A 20,379-nucleotide genomic window follows, 5' to 3' on the forward strand; every position below is an offset into this window, starting at 1 on the left:
ACAGTTTTCATAAAAGGTTGGTTGAGTAAAAGGTTGTGTTTGAATCCATTTATCTAAAAATAGGTCATTAAGCAACAGCATTAAATGGCCAGGGCTGCACTTAAAATGTATATTTTGAATTGTTTTGATAATTATCAATATCGATCAATATGATTTCTATTTTATCAATATGCTTTTATTTTATATTGTCCAGCCCTAGTGACAAAGCTAGTCACGTGACATGGTAACGTTCTCCTCTGTTCTCCCTGCTTCTATCAATCAATTTGGAGCCTGTTTTTAAATATCTTCCAAACTATAAATTATGGATCTGGTCCACTGAACCATGCTACCAGCACCCAAATGCTGTTACCAGAATCTGGCCTCCCCATCGGCATTAAAGGCAGAACATCATAATTTCTCCTAGATGTTATCCAACAAGAGATTTAAACATTGCTGCTCTTCACCAGAAACCAGCTTCACATCCCATCGTCTGGAGACAGGAAGTGTTTCCAGATTCTGTTATAAAGGGACAGGACTGAAAGGCAGGAAAGGTCACTGAGTTCTGTGTTGTTCCTGATGTCATGATCCGTAGGGCTTTGGGTTTGTCACCAACGGTGTTCTAGGTTATTTATCTCTTCAGTTCTTCTGTTCTTGGTGTGTCCAGAGAGGTGATCTGACAGGCCAAAGTGAGGAGCTGCTCTTATTTTATTTATTTATTCTCTGGTCAGGAACGCTGTGAAGTTTGGGAGCACAGCTTTTATTTCTACATAATTATTCTACTGTCCCCAGCTATGATCACTGACTGTGTGTGGATAAAAATGTTCTCATGTGTTCCATACTAAATGGAATAAACTCATCCAGAGCTTTTCCAGTTATACTGACCATTCAAAGCAGTTTAACCTAAAGCCACGTTCACCTAATCTCACTCACAGACGCCAACATGGAGGTTGGTAGACAACTTGGGGTTAAATGCCTTGCCAAAAAAAAAAAAAGATATATCTTTTTTCTTTTTTTTTTTAATAATGATAATGCATTTAGCCACCGGGCCGGACTAAATTGACACACCCTGCCTTAATCCATGTAAATATGAGCTTAGCAGTGGATCTGTGGCGTGCAGAGTGACCGTGGGAGTGCATGGGCATCGCTGACTCTGCAGATTTGTTTATTAGGGTGTGTCATGAATGAACTGAATTGAACACATGTGCCTTGTTACCCGTGGTAACTTCTTAAAGCTTATTCAAATACAGCACTCATTATTGTGAAAACAACATTAAGGTTGGAGGATTCAGCTGCTCTAAATACCCGAGTTAACAAATATGGCACCAAGCATTTTTTGTTTACTGCTGTGATATTAAAGATATTAATGCAGGTTTTATAAAAACTACCAGACCTCTCAAATCCAACGGCAAAGGTTTTACCCTGATAGCCCTGAACTGAGGAGATGACACATTTATTTTTAGTTTATAAAGACAGTGGCCAAAGAAACCAGAGCTACCAACTGCTCCACAGTTCAGTTTTAACATCTTTTTCTAGTCATTGTGGACTTTTGAGCAAAAGGGGGTCATCCTTTGAAGTCGTATTTTAGGAATAAATGACAATGTGTATTAGTGTTAAACAGCCACAGCACGCAGATCCGTGTTTAAAACTGAACAAAGTGCATTGTGGGTAGTCCAAAGTGATAACTGTTCTCTTTGTTTATTCAAGTTGAATTTCCATAAATGTTCTTAACTGCTTCCCAGAAACTTTGGATTAAACTTCTTATCATGTGAGTCGTTCTCTTTGTCCCTCTCCTCAGATTTAAATGACATACAAACAGCGTCCTGGATGACTTTATACAGAAAACCCAGAATGTGTCAGCAGCACACTGGGAAGACTGAATGAGGCGTGATCTCAGTTCATCACGTTGGTCTTATGCTGCTGAGGCAGATTCAGGAAGAGGCAACAGAGAAAACTGTTGCTGAGAAGCAGAGAGCTGCTGACACTATGATGACACTAACGTCAGTCAAGTCTGTAATGCTGTAAGGACAGAAGCTAATGTTTGCAGCAGGTTCTCTCCTTTGTAGCGTCATCAAGGCTAGAACACTGCTATGGGTTAGAGAGCGGGGCCTTGCATAGCGGTGAGGCTGCACGGTTCCTGGTTCAACTCCCACAGACTGCCATTTTCTGTCCCTGAGTAAGACTCTTAACCCCAGAATGCACTGCACAGCGGTAGCCCCTTGCTCCCTGAGGGATGGGTTAAATTTATTCATTGGAATGTATGTTGCAATGACAATTAAGATTGTTGTTGAGAACGCCAGCCTCCGTTTAGGATGCGCCCCTCATCACTCTACGCCACGCTTTACTGCTTAGGGTAAAATGTCCAGCCCATAGTGACAGATTATTTTCAACTCAAATAAGATTTTGCATAAAGCACAGTGAGGTTATTGCAGTAGCTCATGACGTTATTATCTCTGGTGTAAAGATTAACCTGTGTTTTATCTGCAGTCAGACTGAAACTGAAGGAGAACAGGAAGAGAGGAACAGGATGGAGAGAGTCCTCCTCCTGTGCATCTGTGCTGCTTCAGGCAAGTTTATTATATGTTTCAGAACTTCTGTTCATAACTTCATGTTTTATGGTGTTCTTGGCTATCGAGGACTGTAAGACGTTTCATGACTTCTACTGCTGGAATGAAGCAAGTCGCTTTATTCTGTTTTTGTCACACTGAACCAAAGAGAAGTTTGCATCGAGTGTTTTTCATGTCTGATGTTAAACGTTCTTAGTCTTTGCCATCAGTCTAAACTTTGGGTTTTAAAGCTAATGATAATCTTTGTCAAAGCAGTGCTGAGAGCTGTCTGCCCACTTCTGGCAAATAAATACCGTTTTGTTAATGAGATGAAGACCTGGACTGAAGCCCAGAGTTTCTGCAGAGAAAAGTACTCCGACCTGGCAGCGATACAGGGAATGGACGACGTGACGATGCTGAATGAGCAGGTGGATCAGAGTAAAATGGGAGACAACCATGTAAGTTCTCGCTTCCTCTCTCTGATTGATTGATTAAACCAGTTCTGGGGGCCGGTCCATGGACCCGTGGACCCTGGTCATCTGACTGGTCTCCTCACAGAACTACTGAGGACTCTGTTAGAACCCACAGAGGTTTAGGGATCCACAGGGAAACAGAACAGAAACACTGAAGTAGGGTTTTCACACTCCTTATATTTGGTAAATGGACTGAACTTATATAGCGCTTTTCCAGTCATGCTGACTACCCAAAGCGCTGTACACTATAGCCACATTCACCCAGTCGCTCTCACTAACACGCACACATTTATACACCGAGACGCAGCTCGGTAGGCAACTTGGGGTTAAGTGCCTTGCCCAAGGGCACATCGACATGTGGCAAGGGGAAGCTGGAATCGAACCAACAACCTTCTGGTTGCCAGACGACTACTCAACCCATCAAGCCACAGTCGCCACAGTATTTCATCTGTATAAATATTTATTTCTATTTTTTTGGTGATCTCACCTACAGATTGACACAAAAATGTCAGAAAGAAAGAAAGAAAGAAAGAAAGAAAGAAAGAAAGAAAGAAAGAAACAAACAAACAAACAAAGAAACAAAGAAACAAAGAAAGATTAGTCTTCTGCATTAACCCATCCTTTGGGGAGCAGTGAGCAGCTATTATAGCACCCGGGGAGGAATCTCAATCCCGCCGGCCCGCCTGCTTTCACCGGCCCTACTCGGCTCCTCCCCCTCATTACCTTCGGCCACTTTAGTGATTTTACCAGCCTGGAAAGGTTGCAAAGCTCCCCTGGGTGCTCTGAGTCTTTCTACAGGAAGACAGACCGGCAGCAGGGAAAGGCAGCCGCTGGCTTATGCCGCATGAGGTGAATGGATGAAACAGCCTCAGTGTGAAATGAGAGAGAGCCTCCGTATATCTATGGATGTGATACAGCGTGTCTGGGAAAGCTGAAGTGTCCTCTTTGTTTTATCCTTTGGGCGAGGTTTATGGTTTGAATATAATAAAAACATATTTCGCTTTATTTTTCTCAAGTCAGATACCCAGGCTGGCCCTGAAATAAACGGCTCCTGAAACAATTGAAAGTGGGCAGAGCTGTGCTCCATTAGGAGCCAGAGGAACTGGGCTATAGGGGCAGTCTGCTAGGATTGAACCAGGTACCTGCCTCTAACCATAGGCCACCACTCCCTCAGGAAGCCGAGGTGGAGAGATCTGCAGCCCAGCTACTCACCTGGCATAGTGGGTTGGCCTGGATGGGGGCTCAGGCAGGTATTTTCAGAGCTAACTCCCAGTAGATTAAACAACAACAACAGCCAGGACCTTGGCTTCAGCCGAGGAACCCGGTCTGGTACATCTAAAGCTTCATAATAAAATCCAGAAAGCTCACTCCCAAGTTCATAGGCCCATATGTGACTGGCCAGGATTAATCCTGTCACTCTACAACATAGAAACTTTTAACTATGTATATTGCAAGTCTGTTATTTTAAATTTTGTGGGTCAGGAATCATTCTATGAACAAATAGTTTTAGAAAATAAAGAAATAAAAGTTGAGTATGTCCTTCTTTGTTGGAACATTTTGTTTCTTCTCCACGAGACGTCTTCAGTGTGAGGAGGTCCAGGTAAGCTCAACCTTACCAGCAGTGCTTTTTTATAGTGAATCAACTAGTTCAACGTTAAAAACCGTGATTATTGAGATGCAACAGGACAGCGTCAGAATGTCTTCCAGATAAAGCTTGCTGCATACTCCACGACAAGCTAGACCAGCGTAGCAAGAACATGAAAAACGTTTGTTGTTGCTCTGTCTATTCATACTTCATGACAAGCTCGGCTGCTGAGGTCCGCCCCACTATCACACGTCACACCCGTTTTAAGATTGTGTAAATTTACAGACAACACCAGAAAGGCAGATATAGCAGGAAGAGAGGAGGAGGAAAAATGCATAAACCTTGTTTTTTTTCACTAAAAACCGATTGAGGGCAGACAGAGGAGAGGGGGGAGAGCTGAAAGTAGAACAGACAGAAATAACAGCCCACAGTGTTCTCTGGCACTATTTGGACAGACTGCAAACGTCTGGCGCGTGTGGTTCTACAGCGAGGGGTGCTGCTCCGTTTGGATCATTTAGCTGCATGCTCCACCACTTAAACCACCACAGTTAAACTACGTTGTTAAGTTCAACAGATTCATGAGGCACCTCTGCATTTCCAACCTAAATGCAGAGAGCAAAATGACGTCAGTCTCTGCGGAAGAAAAGTGAATCACTTAGTTCCCATGGAATATTTATCAGGCTGGAAAGTGGAGTTCAGGAAATACTCTCCTCTTCCAGGTAGCCTGGATCGGACTGTATGACAACATGAACAGCTGGATGTGGTCCATGTCAGACTCAGACTTCTACCAACATGATGAGAATTTCACAAACTGGGAAACTGAAGAACCAAACAACTATGCTGGAATAGAGAGCTGTGTTGAGATGTATGATAATGGACGCTGGAACGACAAACCTTGTGCTGAACAAAAAAACTCAATCTGCTTTGATGTCACAGGTCGGGATGTTATTTCATTATGCAAAGATGATACATTTTTATTGTTGACATTAAACTAATTTTTGTGACTATTTATCCCTTTAATTGTGTTTTAGGGACAAATGTGACATTTGTTCACATTAGCATCAAAATGAACTGGACTGACAGTCAGCGTTACTGCAGAGAGGTCCACACAGACCTGGCCAGTGTGAGGAACATAGCAGAGAACCAGAAGGTCAATGAGCTGATGTCACCAGGAGAAAAGGTCTGGATCGGCCTTTTCAGAAATACCTGGACGTGGTCGGATGGAACCAGCTCTGCATTTCGGTACTGGAGTTCTGGGGAACCCAATGGAAACAGTGACAACTGTGCTGCTGCAGACATGAAAAATCATGGAAAATGGGAGGACTGGAACTGTGAAGTAAAAACAACATTTATTTGTTCTGCAGGTAAGCCAGAGCCAGCCTTGGTTTGGTGGGGTCCTGTTTGTGGGAAAAGGTCCTTTAGCTCTTTGTTAGATGCAGTCCAATCAAGGTATTTTAAAAGTGTGCTTCCATCAATTAGAATATAGACAAAACATTTCAGTAATTAAGTTCCAAAACTGAAATATAAGGCAAGGCACAGAGAGGCAAGTTTATTCATATAGCACATTTAAACAAGATGATTCAAAGTGCTGTACATGAATAGAAAAACATTACAGAGAGAAACATTACATACAAATGTGCTGCTCAAAGTTATTTAATGTTTAATGAATAACTCTGTTAGGTATTGTTCGGTGACTATCAGCCTAATCAGCTGATATCAGGACAATAGTAGAAAGGGATAATTCAAGCACTGGCGATATGTTAACAGCAAACTCTGCACACACATAGAATAAAGGAGTGACAACTTCTCAAGTTTAAGAATTAACAAAAATAAAATGAACATCAGAGAACATCACTATAGAATGCTGTTTATCTGAATTAACGCTATATTTCATTTTGAACACGTCCCGAGGGAGGCGGGGGACATTGAGTCTGAATGGACCATGTTCCACGCCTCTATTGTTGAGGCGGCTAGTCGGAGCTGTGGCTGCAAGGTTGTCGGTGCATGTTGCAGCGGCAACCCTCGAACCCGCTGGTGGACACCAGCGATGAGGGAAGCCGTCAAGCTGAAGAAGGAGTCCTACCGGACTTTTTTGGCCTGTGGGACTCCGGAAGCAGCTGATGTGTACCGGCATTCGAAGAGGCAGGCGGCTCGGCTGGTGGCCGAGGCAAAAACTCGGGCGTGGGAAGAGTTCAGAGAGGCCATGGAGAAAGACTTCTGTACGGCTTCGAAGCGATTCTGGTCCACTATCCGGCGTCTCAGGAGGGGGAAGCAGTGCAGTACCAACACTGTTTATAGTGGGGGTGGTGTGCTGCTGACCTCGACTCGGGACGTCGTGAGTCGGTGGGCGGAATACTTCAAAGACCTCCTTAAGGCCTCCTTTGCTTCAAGGGCAGCGCCTGGGGACCCCGTGTAAAGCGGGGTCTGGGGCAGTTTGGAGGAACGCACCTAACGGCTTGCGCTCATGTAGCAGCGGCCGACTGGCTGCGTTCCTGGCAATGCAAGGCCTCAGTCAATCGTTCCCCCGGACGGTTGTACTGGAACTGAATTTTCGATTGCAATGCAAATTGCAGTTGACTGATTGATTGATTGATTGATTGATTGATTGATTGATTGATTGATCCTACCAACACGTCTTCCGTCTATCCCTTCTTGAAGGCTGTCATCAGATCAGAACCTTCTCATGGTCCCTCACACCCGTTTTAAGTCTAGAAGAGATTTCTCTCTGGCTTGCCAGGCTGAGCCTGGCAAGCCAGGCTCAGCCTGGCTTGCCCACTCAGCTCTCACACAAACTCATCACACAAACAGCTGAGAGAGACCGCAGCAGCGGAAAAACATGAACAGGGAAAGTAGCACCGTTTGGCTTTATTTTAATACCGTAAATTAAATCAAGCTGTATGTTTTGTAAAAAGCCGGTTCATTTCAGTGGAAACACAACAAATTTATCTAAGCACGTGAAAAAACATGAAAACGTCGAGCCACAGAAACGGAGAGAGGAGACGAAACTTCTCTCATTGCCCCGACAGACCCACAGACGTCTCTGACTGAGGCGTTTCAGTCCTCCATGGAACATCCAGGTAGATCAGTGGTCATCTTCAGCAGCAGTTCATGTTAACTTTCAAAGTAGATATTATCTATCATATGTTACTGGAGCCCACACAGAAAATGTAATTAAGACCTTGAAAGAACCCAGTACATATATTAAAAAGTGTCATTTAAGATAAGATAACATTAGCTAATCCTTTTTTTTATCCCACGATGGGGATATTTATAGGATTAAAGCAACAGGCAGGTGCACACAACACAAACAAAATTACATAAGGATTGAAATATATAAGAGGTGGATTAGCGAAAAAAACACTGAACATAACATTATTATTATTATTATTATTATTATTTAATTGTAATAATAAAATAAAAACAACAAAACCCAAAAGGTCAACAGTTTCATGATACATCAAGCTTAGGGACTGGCTAATATACAGCAGGTCAAAAAAGGCCATATTTTGGCTGCAGTGCTTGCTGTTCTCTTATGAAGAAAAGATCAACTAGTGCACTAAATTCAATAGATGGTTTGAAAATATCCAGTATAAAATAAGTGCTACAAATGTTACAACACTTTTGTTCATATGGCAGCAGAACATTAAAATAAAAGTGCTCTTTACACTACTTTTGAATTCATTCTTGGAGTTTGCGCATACAATGCAATTAATCATGATTAATCGGGCAAATTATGCGATTAATCGTGATTAAAAATTTTAATCGTTGCCCAGCCCTAGTTATTATATACATTTTATAAAGCACTTTTGTAAAGCACTGAAAGGTGTTATATAAGTAAACCTTTACTTGTATGATTTGATTGAATTTGACTTTGTAACGTGCCTTGAGATGACGTGCTGTAAATTAGTGTTGTATAAATAAAACTGAATTGAATTGAATTGAATTACTTACTTACAAATTGTTTAGAGTTTTCAGATACTAAGGTAACTTGGACACACCTTAGCTAGGATGCTGCTGCAGTACCATACATATTGTATATTGTATTAAGCTTAGTACATTATGGAAATCGTACATTATGGAAATATTGTATACTCTATTAAAATGGGTTAGGTAAATAGTCTAGAGTTTCTGTCTTCCACTCTTGGTGTTTCTTTTAAGCTAATTTAGGATTAGACTGGTTTGCTCTTTTTTTACTTTCTTCTCGTCACTAATAATTGTGTGTAACCGTCTGTATGTTTGCCACTGTCACACCCGAATGTCCTCATTGTGGGACAATAAAGGAATTCTTATCTTATGTTATCATGTCTGCAATAGGGGCATTAAACAAAGGGAACACTTCCTTAAATGATTTGGTTGGGATTGGGTCTAACATACAAGTTGAAGGTTTAGATGAGGCTAAAATGTATGGAGTCCAACATTGTTTTAGCGAACATACACACCGAAGCAACACTAACTTTAGTGACCTCCGATTGGCGTAGCCGGGTGTTATTACTGCCAGCGTGAATAACAATTTTCCTGTATTTACGCTTATCCTTAGCCAGCAGTTTCAGGTACAACTTGACTATGGTCCCTGGTGTCTCATGTTTCTGACTATGGAGCTGCCAATTACCAGAGTCGGCTTCTGAGGTGGATGGTGACCTTGGGGCTGGAATCTAGAGCTATGCTTCCTACGAACCGTCACCCAGCCGGCCTGGTTACCCGGCTGCCCGGGTGCTCCTGCTGGAGGACCGCTACGTGAAGCTAAACTCTGTGGCTCTGCATAATCTGCAGGTTTTTCATCAGCACAGAGCCAGGTCCCTAATTCTGACACCCTCGCCTCCAAAGCTACACAAACACTACATTTATTACATGTACCATTATCACTAAATGAGGCAGAGGAATAACTGAACATCAGACACAGAGAGCAGGAGAGAGGGGGAGACAAGAGACGGAGAAGCTGATGGAAGGCTAGGGGAGGAAGCCATTGTGAGGCTAAAGCTAGGCTAGGCTAAGCTAACGGCCTCTTACCTCCAACCGTGAGGTGCAGCAACAGAGAATGTGTTTTAAACAGAACACAGGAAGTGACGCAATACTTCTTACCCAATCAGATCCGGTTCACACCAAGCAAGTGAAACTGAAGGTGGTGGGAAGTTCCTCTGTGGACCTCAACAACCCTGAAGTGCTAGAAGACCTGCTGAAAGAGGTGAATCATTTTTGTTTTCACTCTTCATTGTTCTGCTCCTCGGTCTGTGTTCTTTTAGCTAACTTCCTGTTTTACTTTGGTAGATCCTGTTTCTATGTTCACTGCTGTCACACCTGCTCTCTGTTAAGCATCAGTTTCTCCGGGACATAATCGGTACCGTTTTCCTGGTTCCTTTGCAGCTCTCCGGTCTTCCTTTGAATCCTTCAGTTCCATTCAGTTCCAGGTTCTCCTGCTGCAGAAGAAACCCTAGTTATTCCTTTGTGTGATTTGCTGTCTTTCTGATTTCTCTGACGACAAGAAAAAAATAATTGAAAAATGCAAAAAAAAAAAAACAACAACAACAACCACAAAGCAAATAGTCTATCCAGGTTTTCTGTCTTTACTTGTTGGTAAATTGGATCAAGAGTTAAAACTGAATGAAGGAATGGTTCCACCATGATCACCAACAGTCAGATGTTTTTCAGGCTGAAACAAGATGGAGCAATACATAAAAGTGACCACAAGGGGCAGTGTTCTCAAGGGAAAATGGACAAAAACAAACACTGATCCAGTTTTTCTGAAGGTATGGTTGTTTGTCTGTGTTCTAGATGAAGCAGAAGCTGAAGGACCAGGGAGTGGATGAAGACATCAGACTGAGCTGGAAGAAGCAAAAGGATGGAAAGATCTTCCACAAAGATGAAGAGAAGTCCAGGAATAATAATAATAATGAGCTTTAGACCTGACTCTGTTTCTTCAGATAAAATATCTCCTTTTCTGTTTTCTTCATCAGTCTGTGTCATTGTCTGATTATGAGGTTTCAAAAAATAGAGGTGAGGCTCACAACAGTTTTTTAAATAAAAGCTGAAGATTGGGAGGCTGCTGAAAAAAAGTAAGTCCATAGATTGACAGAGAAGCTCCTGGCTGTTTAGCTTATCTTATTGTTTATTTCAAGGCAGAACAACAAATACAGTACAATAATATAATGCAATAAAGAATAAAGTAGCCTGATGGTCTCATTTTTGAAGGGGGAGGGTGTGGGGTAGGTAGCACTCCAGGGCTTGTGATGGGGGCGGGGGGGCCTCTGGTTGGTTGGCCCGTTCGGTTCATGTTGGCCCCACCAGGCCAGTAACCTGATCCGCCAGCAACCCCCCCGCCTTCCCCCCCTAAAAAATGGTGATATCTCACACTTATCTAACACTTTGCTACAGTTCACATGGTAGCAAAGTGTGAGATATGAAAGTTATTTTAAGGCCTCGAACACATCTTTACTAGTGGTGCCAAAAATAGTGGCGGATCCTGAATAATTAAAAAGAAACATTTTGCAACCTCACCTAAACCCTGAGCTATGTAATGCAGATTTGATGCTGTTGAAATGTATATTGGATCTTTCACTTGATATTTTAAGTTTTTTGGTTTGTGGTTTTTCTGCCTGACTAAACTTTTCTCCTAATTAAGCCCGGTTCTGAGTAGCTGAGACATCACTGACTGCTGTCCAACAAAAAATATTTCAGAAAACCTTCAGAAAAAAGAAAACATGAATATTCTGTCATATCAACCTTAAAAATAAAATTCAATGTTCTTTTTAAAGAAAACTGTATTGATTAAACAGTCTTACCACTGGGTCAGTGTGTCGTGGAGAGGGTGTGAGACATTGTCTAAGATGGTGGAGCCTGGACAGCATCCTCCTCTCTGTGTCCAGCCCCCCCCCCCCCCCCCCCCCCCCCCCACACACACACATCCCCTGCCCTCCTGATCACTTTGTTTAGTCTGTTGTTGTCAGCAGCCCTCAGCCCACTGCCACAGCATGTGACAGCAAAGAAGATCGTGCCGGCAACAACATCCTCAGCATCGTCCCACAGATGTTAAAGGACCTCAGCCTCCTCAGGAAGAACAGTCGGCTTTGCCCCTTTTTGTAGACCGCCTCAGTGTTCCTAGTCCAGTCCAGCTTATAGTTAAAGTACTCTCCCAGGTACTTATACTCCTCCACAGTGTCTACAGGGACCCCCTGGATGGAAACAGGGGTCACAGGTGTTTTTGTCCTCCTCAGATCCACTATTAGCTCCTTAGTCTTTGTCACATTGAGCTGCAGATGGTTCAGCTCACTCCAAGTGACAAAGTTGCCCACCACAGTCCTATATTCACTCTCATCACCCTTTTCAATGCAGCCAACTATTGCTGAGTCATCAGAAAACTTCTGAAGGTGGCAGGACTCAGTGCAGTAGTTGAAGTCTGAGGTGAAGAGGGTGAAGAGGAAGGGGGAGAGGACAGTCCCCTGAGGGGCCCAAGTGTTGCTGACCACCCTATCAGACACACAGTTCTGCAGGCGGACATACTGTGGTCTGCCCGTCAGGTAATCAACCATCCAGGACACCATGGGGGCCTCCACCTGCATCGCCGTCTTCTCACCCAGTAGAGCTGGACAGATGGTGTGGAAGGCACTGGAGAAATCAAAGAACACGATTCTCACAGTGCTCGCTAGCTTGTCCAGATGAGCGTAGACTCTGTTCAGCAGTAAGATGATGCTGTCCTAAACTCCCAGGCGGGGCTGGTAGGTGAACTGTAGTGGATCAGTGAAGGGTCTGACCATGGGCCTTAGCTGCTCCAGGACTAGCCTCTCTAAGGTCTTCATGATGTGGGACGTCAGTGCCACCGGTCTGTAGTCCTGAGGGCCGCTAGGACACGGCGTCTTCCACAGCACGGGGACTCTCTGGAGGTGCAGGCTCATGCTGAAGACTAGGCTAAGTACTCCACACAGCTGGTAGGCACATGCTTTGAGCACCCTGGGGAGTACACCATCGGGGCCCTGCAGCTTTGCCGGAGTGGAGTCTGGTCAGCTGTCTTCTCACCAGATGAATCCATAAAGCCACAGACAGGGAGCATCGTTCCAGTGTTGTTGTCATACATATAAGCACATTCTGCTAAGGACCAGTAGCTGTTTGGCTCTAAATATTCCCAGTTTCTGAAGTTTCCGTACTTTTTTGGAGATTTTTTCACAGCTCTAATGGCTTGCTTCTTAACACAGTAGGCTGACAGGAAGGGGGAGAGACACATGCAGCAAAGGACCGTGGGCTCTGTAGATCAGAAGAACTTAAAGTCAGATCTAATCCAGTTCTGCGTGACTCTCAAGTTTTTTTGCCCATCAGTTCCTTCAGTCCTGGGAAACCTATACCTGCTTGTGGTGGTAACACTGGGACATGTTGTTCTACCATTAAATCCTGATGCATCCCGTCTTTCAGCATAAATTCTTCTTGCATCTGTCCAGTGAAATTATTATGTAGTCAGGGCTCACATGGGTCACAAATCTTGATATTGGTTGAAATATTTTTAAGTCACAAACTTTTGGAGACAAAACTTTACCTGAGACGTTTTATGGTCCATTTATGGTCCATCTATCATTATGCTGTGTATTTGTTACTCCTAAAAGGGTGTGCCTCAAAAACTGACACATTTATGCCAGAATTTATCTTCTATGTCAGTCTCTGATTATAGAGTTTATATTAAGGTTTAGAGCAAAGACAAACACCCAGAAATAGGACAAGATATTTGCAAGTGCATTCTTTGAAATCCGCTCCAAAAGAGGGCAAAGCAAGGGTTGATAATTGTTTGCTTAAGTCCTTTTGCAGACAATGTGATTCTGTTGGTGAGTTTAAGACAACATCTTCATTTGGCTGAATCAAACAGAAGAAAAGTAGGTGGGCTGGAATTGATGAGAGATGGTAGAAACAAAGTTTCTGCGTATAGATTTGCTCACATCCATCCACTGGTAGGAGAGAGTGAATCTATGTATGAATGCAACTGAGATTTTGGGTGATCAGGGAGAACAGTAGTGAGTTATAATCTGGTGAATTTAACATTGAAGAATCTAAAGTTGCTGACCCTCGCTCTACAGCGAAAATGCGAAGTCATGACATTTGCATAATTTATTAGATGTTTACACTGTTCAGAGCCAAACTTGGTTTCAGAAGGTCAGGATTAGAAGTCATTAAAATTGCAAACATCATGCAAATAGCTTTAAAAATGTTTTAGAGTGCAAAGACAAATCTAAACTCTTACAATTAAAAAAATCTCAGTAACATTAGAATGGAAGTCAAAACCTTAGTGTCTGTCCTAGATTCTGGCAGCCATTTTCTTTTGACAGGGCTCCAACAACAGTGTTCCCTTACTTAGAGTACAGTAAATACATCAACATGCTCATAAAAAGCACATTAAAACACATGAAATGGGTCTGTTAAAAAGAAACTGCTAAAGGCAATCATTAAAAGCATTTAAAAATACTTAAATGACTTCTTCTAAATGGCTGTCCAGGCCAGAGGGGCTTTAAACCTTCTGGCTAATGGGAGCAGCTGGAATGGTGGAGGGGATGAGAAGGATCTTCTGGGATCATGGTGGTCCTGATGACTGAGCAGTTGGACAGTTTGGAGAGAGACATCTGAGGTGAACCGATGATTTAGCTGGCCTTATTTGTTACACAGTGGCTTTGTGTTTAAACCGATAAAATGTTGGAATTATTTCAGAAAAACAGTACATTTCCTTATGGAAAATGGTCATCAGCTTGGTGAGTTGTAGTTTGAAAAAACAGCAAATTTTAAATAAATCTTCCAGTGAAAAGTAACCTAAAAATAGAAAAAAGGTGAAAACCAATGCTTCAGATTATTTGTAATGATTGAGTATTTTCAATGGACTATTTTCAATGGAAACAGACAAAAGAAGAGAATTTACATCTGTTTTTGAGCCCATTCTGCTCATGCCTGCCATGTTGTTTAGCATCTTCACCATTTCCAAACTGTCCACAGTGACCAAGTCTGTATATATATATATATATATATATATATATATATATATATATATATATATATATATATATATATATATAGTCATGTTTAGCAGAAGAGGACCTAGGCAGCAACGAGGCAGAAACAGCAAATGGGATTAAAGGTAATATTTAATGAAACAAGAGACTTACAGCAGAACTCGGGAGCACAGGACAACGTGGAAACACAGGAGGACCAGAATGACCCGACAACGGGGAAACAAACTGAGGCAACTTAAATACACAATGGGGATAATTAAACACAGGTGAGTCCAATCAAACAAGAACACAACTCTGGGGATCCTGACATATATATATATATATATATTACATGATTAATCTGTTATTTTAATTGGTAGAACAATCTCTAAAATCAAATATGAATGTGAAAGCTGTCATATAAAACTGTTGACATTAGAAGAAATGTATTAAATCCACTTGCCTAAAGCAGCTATGAGGTACAGAAGAACTTTTTCTATCCTTATCAGTTCTCTGTTCAGTTTCAGACTGAAGATGTTCACCTTCAGCGTTTAAACACCAAAATGCAAAGTCATCGATTAAAAGATTTGTATTGGAGACGACAGGTTTATTCTGACAGATGCTATCATATCAAACCAAGTAAAGCAGGTTTTAAATTCCAAATTACTCATTTGACTCCAGAGGCTTCGGCACCAGACATCCTCCTGGGTTGGGTCAGACTTTAGAAAGTGCTTACAGAGGCAGTAGCCTATGACCCTGAGGCTTAAAGTACTCAAATGTTTTAATTTAATTTAATTTTAATAATTACTTTATTTTGAAGAAGTTCAGAGAAAGATCCGGACTAAAGGAGGAAAAAAACTCTACAGACGCCGACCTGTAAGCAGAAAGCATTTTCAGTGTGTTTGAACCTTATTTAAACATGAAACCGAAAAATACATTTTATCAGTTTAATGAGAGTTCTTTGTTTCGTCATAATGTATTAATTTCCCAAAACAGTCCAGATCAGGTGCAAAAGTTAGGGAATTATTTAGTTTGCTTGTGAAGTTACAAATGGCTGTGACTATCACGTCAAAACCTCAGAAATATTTGTAGAGAACAAATTTCCAAACTTTCATGTAGAGATTTTATACTTAAAATTCCAAACTTTTTTATATCCAAGTCACCAGAAGTGGGCAGTGGTAAATAATGCTAATTATTGACCTCTCCGCTGATTTTATTAGTGCTACATCTTAAGTGGTGGAAAGAAAACCAGCAGCATGTAAATTGTACTAAATCCAGATTCTTGTAGAGCTTCTTTCAGCATGAAAACTGCATCCATCAACAGTATAGTTGCTCTTCTTTTGTCAAAGTTAAAGTATTTTTTGATGAAGCTGCACCAGCACAGAGTTTCTATGACCACATACTACAGGGAAAGTAAATACTGAACATGTCAAAAAAATGATTGGTTACTATCTTTTTAGTAAAAGGTTTACTCACAATGTCATGTGCAAAACTCCCCACAAAACTTTTCTCATAAACTAAGGTCTGTGTTATAAAGTGGATGGCTAACAAGATTATCTACAAAGATGGCCTATGAAAGATCTTATTTTTAGCTTGACATCACACAAGAAGCATCTCATGATCTCTGAAAGCAATTTGCTCTCACAAGCAACCTGCATAAACTTATTGTGTTTAAACATACTTATGACATTGCTTTAAGAACGCCCGACCATGGAAAGCCTCAGAGTACAAGCTGATGCCTTGGGTGATGCTGTCTAAATAAGAAAATATTGAAGGAGAATTACATTTGTCTGCTAAATTTAGTTGATGGCCTTAATGTCAAGGTGTTTCTCAGCAGCCCTCATGTGCCCGTTAATTGTGGAGATGAGAGTTTTTCAAGAGTTCTGATGCTAAACAAATGGCTGAAAAAACATGCAAACAAACAGGTGTAACCTTTATAGACAACTTTCAAATTTTTTGGGAAAGGAGACATCTGTTCAACAGAGAAGGTTTCTCTCTTAATAGGTCAGGTGCAGAATGTCTGATTTCAAATATTTTCTATTCTGTGAACCAAACCCCATCAGCTTTGTCCCAAAACAAAGCTCAACCAGTTCAGTTCAATTCAGTAAATTGTATCTATAGAGCGCCAATTCATGATACATGTCATCACAAGGCACTTTACAACGTGAAATTAAATCAGATTATACAGATTGGATCAGAATAAAGACACAGCAAGCACAGCAGCCCACATTGATCCAGGAATCCTTTCTATGTTAGATGGTAATAGCGGAGGATCTGTCTTCCATGGATGATGTCAAAGCTAACAGAACCCCAGACCAGGTGTACCTTCTATGAAGAGAAAAACAAATAAAATGGTAAAATATGAAAAAACAACAAACAATGCAGATTGGAGAGCAGTAGGAGAACAGTAGCAGCATAACTCCAGAGGTAGCTCAGGGTAACATGAGCCACTCTGACTAGAAGCTTTGTCACAAAGGAAAGTTTTAAGCCTAGTTTTAAAAGTAGACAGGGTATCTGCCTCACGGACCAAAACTAGGAGTTGCTTCCACAGGAAAGGACTTCTGTGCTCGTCATGGATTGTCCATCACGAACACCATGTTCAAGCATAAGGGTGTCCATATGTGCTCTTGGCACCAGGACACCCTAGACCGCAGTTCAATGATTGACTTTGTTGTCGTTTCATCTGACCTTCGGCCGCATGTCTTGGACACTCGGGTGAAGAGAGGGGCGGAGCTCTCCACCGACCACTACCTGGTGGTGAGTTGGCTCCGATGGCGGGGGAGGAAGCTGGTCAGACCTGGTAGGCCCAAACGTACTGTGAGGGTTTGCTGGGAACGTCTGGCGGAGTCCACCGTGAGACGGAGCTTTAACTCCCACCTCCGGGAGAACTTTGAACACGTCCCGAGGGAGGCGGGGGACATTGAGTCTGAATGGACCATGTTCCGCGCCTCTATTGTTGAGGCGGCTAGTCGGAGCTGTGGCCGCAAGGTTGTCGGTGCATGTCGTGGCGGCAACCGTGGAACACGCTGGTGGACACCAGCGGTGAGGGAAGCCGTCAAGCTGAAGAAGGAGTCCTATTGGGCTTTATTGGCCTGTGGGACTCCGGAAGCAGCTGATGTGTACCGGCAGTCGAAGCGGCAGGCGGCTCGGCTGAGTGTGAGGTTCAAACACCTAAAACATTCATTAACAACACAATGAGGAGAGACAACAGTGTAGTCAGTTTTTAAAATCTTGCAAGGAGAGGAGCAGAAATGCTTAAAACAGATCTCCAAATTCGATCTGAAGCACTCTGTCCCCTCCTTTCTTTTTATTAGGTTATCCATGGTTCCATTGTCAAGCTAAGGGGTCGGGATAAGCAAAACAACTAAGTGACCTTCGAGATAAAACCAAGCAGTTCACACAGTACAGTTATGCGTAAGCTGTCCAGATGGCTGAATAGAGTTCATAAGACACTTATTATCGTCACAACATATTTCTCTGCTTTCTGCAGACCTCCCGGTGGTCTCCAGGTGGGTGAGCGCCCGCTGCAGCAGGTAGATGATGGCATCCTCTACTCCGATGTTGGGCCGGTAGGCAAACTGCAGCGAGTCCAGAGTGGGGCTGACCACGGTGCGCAGGTGTGCTAGGATGAGGCGCTCCATGGTCTTCATCAGGTGGGAGGTTAGGGTGACTGGTCTGAAGTGGGCCGGTTCCCTGACGTGCGGTGTTCCACACAGGAGGTCTTCCACAGGGTGGGCACCACCCCCAGACTGAGGCTCAGGTTGTAGATGTAGCTGAGGACCTCACAGAGCTCATCTGCACAGGTCCTCAGCAGCGTGGGGGGGGGGGTGTCGTACGGTCCTAAAGCTTTCCCCTGTTTAAGCCTCATCAGGTGAGGTGTCCTCTCACTTGCATTGGTGTGACTGTGAGGGGGGAGAAAGGCAAAGCCGAAGATGTGGATGGGTCGGGGGTTGATGAGAGTGGCGGGGGGGGGGGGGGAATTCACTTCTGCATCTTAACCCATCCCCTTGGGGAGCAGTGGGCTGCCATGTGCGGCACCCGGGGAGCAATCAGGGGTTAAGGGTCTTGCTCAGGGACCCAGGGTGCCGGCACTGGGGATCAAACAGGGTACTTGCATCCTTCTCTGAGTGCAAGCGTGCTGCTCTAACCACTTGGCCACGAACCCCCACCCCCCAGGATACAGTTTAAGATATCAAAAACCTCTTGCACAAAAAGCATAAATAAGACAAGACACATATAGCAGAAGGTAAACATTTGAGACTAGTCGCGTGTAAGTTCATCAGTTTTATGAGCATCAGTTATGTGTGTCTGTTTAGGTGAAAGTGTTTATATCTCCGTGAACGCTCTCCAGAGGCCATTGTCCTTGATGTTATCCGCCGTTCAGTTCAGAAAGCATCCGCAGATGTCAGCGGAGGAGGAGGGAGCGGTGGAGAGTTCTGAGCTCTACGCCATGACAATCCAGGAGTGATGATAGATAGGGAGGGCATAATCCAAATATGTTATTTGTTATGAGACAAGCTGCACTGACTTTCCTGTCAGCTTTAAGTCTTTTGCTGGCTCCAAATGGTAAATCCAATATTCCAAATTGTTGGGCTTTTCCACGTTTCACTTCCAGATTTTATCCCATCTCCCCTTGAGTTCAACCACCAAAGCCAGTCTGCGTTCCAGCACATCCAGCTTTACAGCTCTGCTCCTCCTCCGTTCACCGCCTTAGTGAGTGCGTCATGCAGCCGGCAGACTGATCAAGGCCAAATGGCTACCGACATCCGCTGTATTTGCTGATACATCAAAAATCCACCAAGTCCAATAAGTAGAAATCCAGGTATCCTGAATCCAAACATGCAAACGTTTCAAACGTCCAGGAATGACAAAGTCGAAAGACACACCATTTTCCATCCAAGAATTTAGGGTGTATCTCACAAAATGAGTCAAAACGGGACCGGACGGGTCCCCCTTTCGTTGCTTACTATTTCCATGTTTTTCAGAGTTCAGGTGATATGAAGAAAATGCTCAAAAAGCAGGAGATGAGAGAAAAAACACTAAGAGAGACAGAACAGAAAAAATAAATAAAAAACAAAATAAATAAATGATGTCAGATTACTAAATTTAGACACATGGTGGCCATCTTGTGGGAATACAAGCATAGCAGTAATGCTTGAATAGTTTATTTGTTTGAGTCAAATAGTGAACATTTCTGTCGTAAATATCGTCTCAACAGAATAAAATGGCAACAACAAAACACCACTGTTGCTTTGGTATATGCTGGATTGACTAGCGACATGGTGTCACAAATGTCAGTGTTGCATACGAGCTTGTAACCGAGTGGACTGATCAAAGACATCCAAATGTGGTCTCTATATTTCCTCTGTGGTAAGAAGCCAACACTTGAATGCCCAGACCTGAAACCGGCGACTGCAGCATCTGTGCAGGTAGGCAACGTTTATTTGGCTTTTTCACAGTGGCTTTAAAACTTCATACAATCCATGACGGGCGTTCATGTGAGCTTCATTGTTGCCTTTAGTCCACTTATCAGTGACTTTGGGCTTGTTTCTCTCTAAAATCACTTGTAACTTTTGTGAGTCGGCGGTTGTGATTTCTTGGTGTTGTTTCTGAACGTGCAGTCACTTTTTTGGGCTTTGTTTTTTCAGACAGAACCCCTTTTTCTGGTTAACTTGCCACGCACTAAGAGAACGGGGCTCAACTCCCCTCTCTCGCAACAACTACTTTGTTTCTCACAGTGTCGATGTTTGTGTGTCTCTGCAGAAGAGCGTGTGTATGTTTGTGCGTGTGGAGAGGAGATGGAATCTGAGTGTCTGATCCGTTGTGAGAGAGGAGAGGACAGCCTGCTT

The 20,379-nt window shown here is 42.9% G+C and overlaps 1 protein-coding gene across 4 annotated transcripts; it reads left to right on the top strand.

The window, feature by feature from the left end:
* Positions 1 to 139: 139 nt before the first annotated feature.
* On the top strand, positions 140 to 10,558 carry LOC118564620 (macrophage mannose receptor 1-like). Of its 4 annotated transcripts, none has more exons than XM_036143503.1 (7): positions 143 to 659; positions 2,464 to 2,543; positions 2,799 to 2,980; positions 5,300 to 5,516; positions 5,612 to 5,944; positions 9,668 to 9,762; positions 10,350 to 10,558. In XM_036143503.1, the coding sequence occupies exons 2-7, from the start codon at positions 2,504 to 2,506 to the stop codon at positions 10,476 to 10,478; spliced, it is 996 nt and encodes a 331-aa protein (XP_035999396.1). In that variant the 5' UTR covers positions 143 to 659; positions 2,464 to 2,503; the 3' UTR covers positions 10,479 to 10,558. The 4 variants fall into 4 exon arrangements, with proteins under 4 accessions (XP_035999417.1, XP_035999396.1, XP_035999404.1 ...); XM_036143511.1 differs by having other exon boundaries at positions 143 to 530; XM_036143517.1 differs by having other exon boundaries at positions 143 to 530; positions 2,468 to 2,543.
* Positions 10,559 to 20,379: the final 9,821 nt, after the last annotated feature.

Source organism: Fundulus heteroclitus, chromosome 1 (genome assembly GCF_011125445.2).
Source record: "Fundulus heteroclitus isolate FHET01 chromosome 1, MU-UCD_Fhet_4.1, whole genome shotgun sequence".
NCBI lineage: Eukaryota > Metazoa > Chordata > Actinopteri > Cyprinodontiformes > Fundulidae > Fundulus > Fundulus heteroclitus.

Bases quoted from the DNA above. Each gene is read 5' to 3' on its own strand.
- LOC118564620 (XM_036143503.1), top strand. From the start codon at position 2,504: ATGGAGAGAGTCCTCCTCCTGTGCATCTGTGCTGCTTCAG. The intron at 2,981-5,299 runs GTAAGTTCTCGC...CTCCTCTTCCAG, and splicing joins GTAAAATGGGAGACAACCAT to GTAGCCTGGATCGGACTGTA. The intron at 5,517-5,611 runs GTCGGGATGTTA...ATTGTGTTTTAG, and splicing joins AATCTGCTTTGATGTCACAG to GGACAAATGTGACATTTGTT.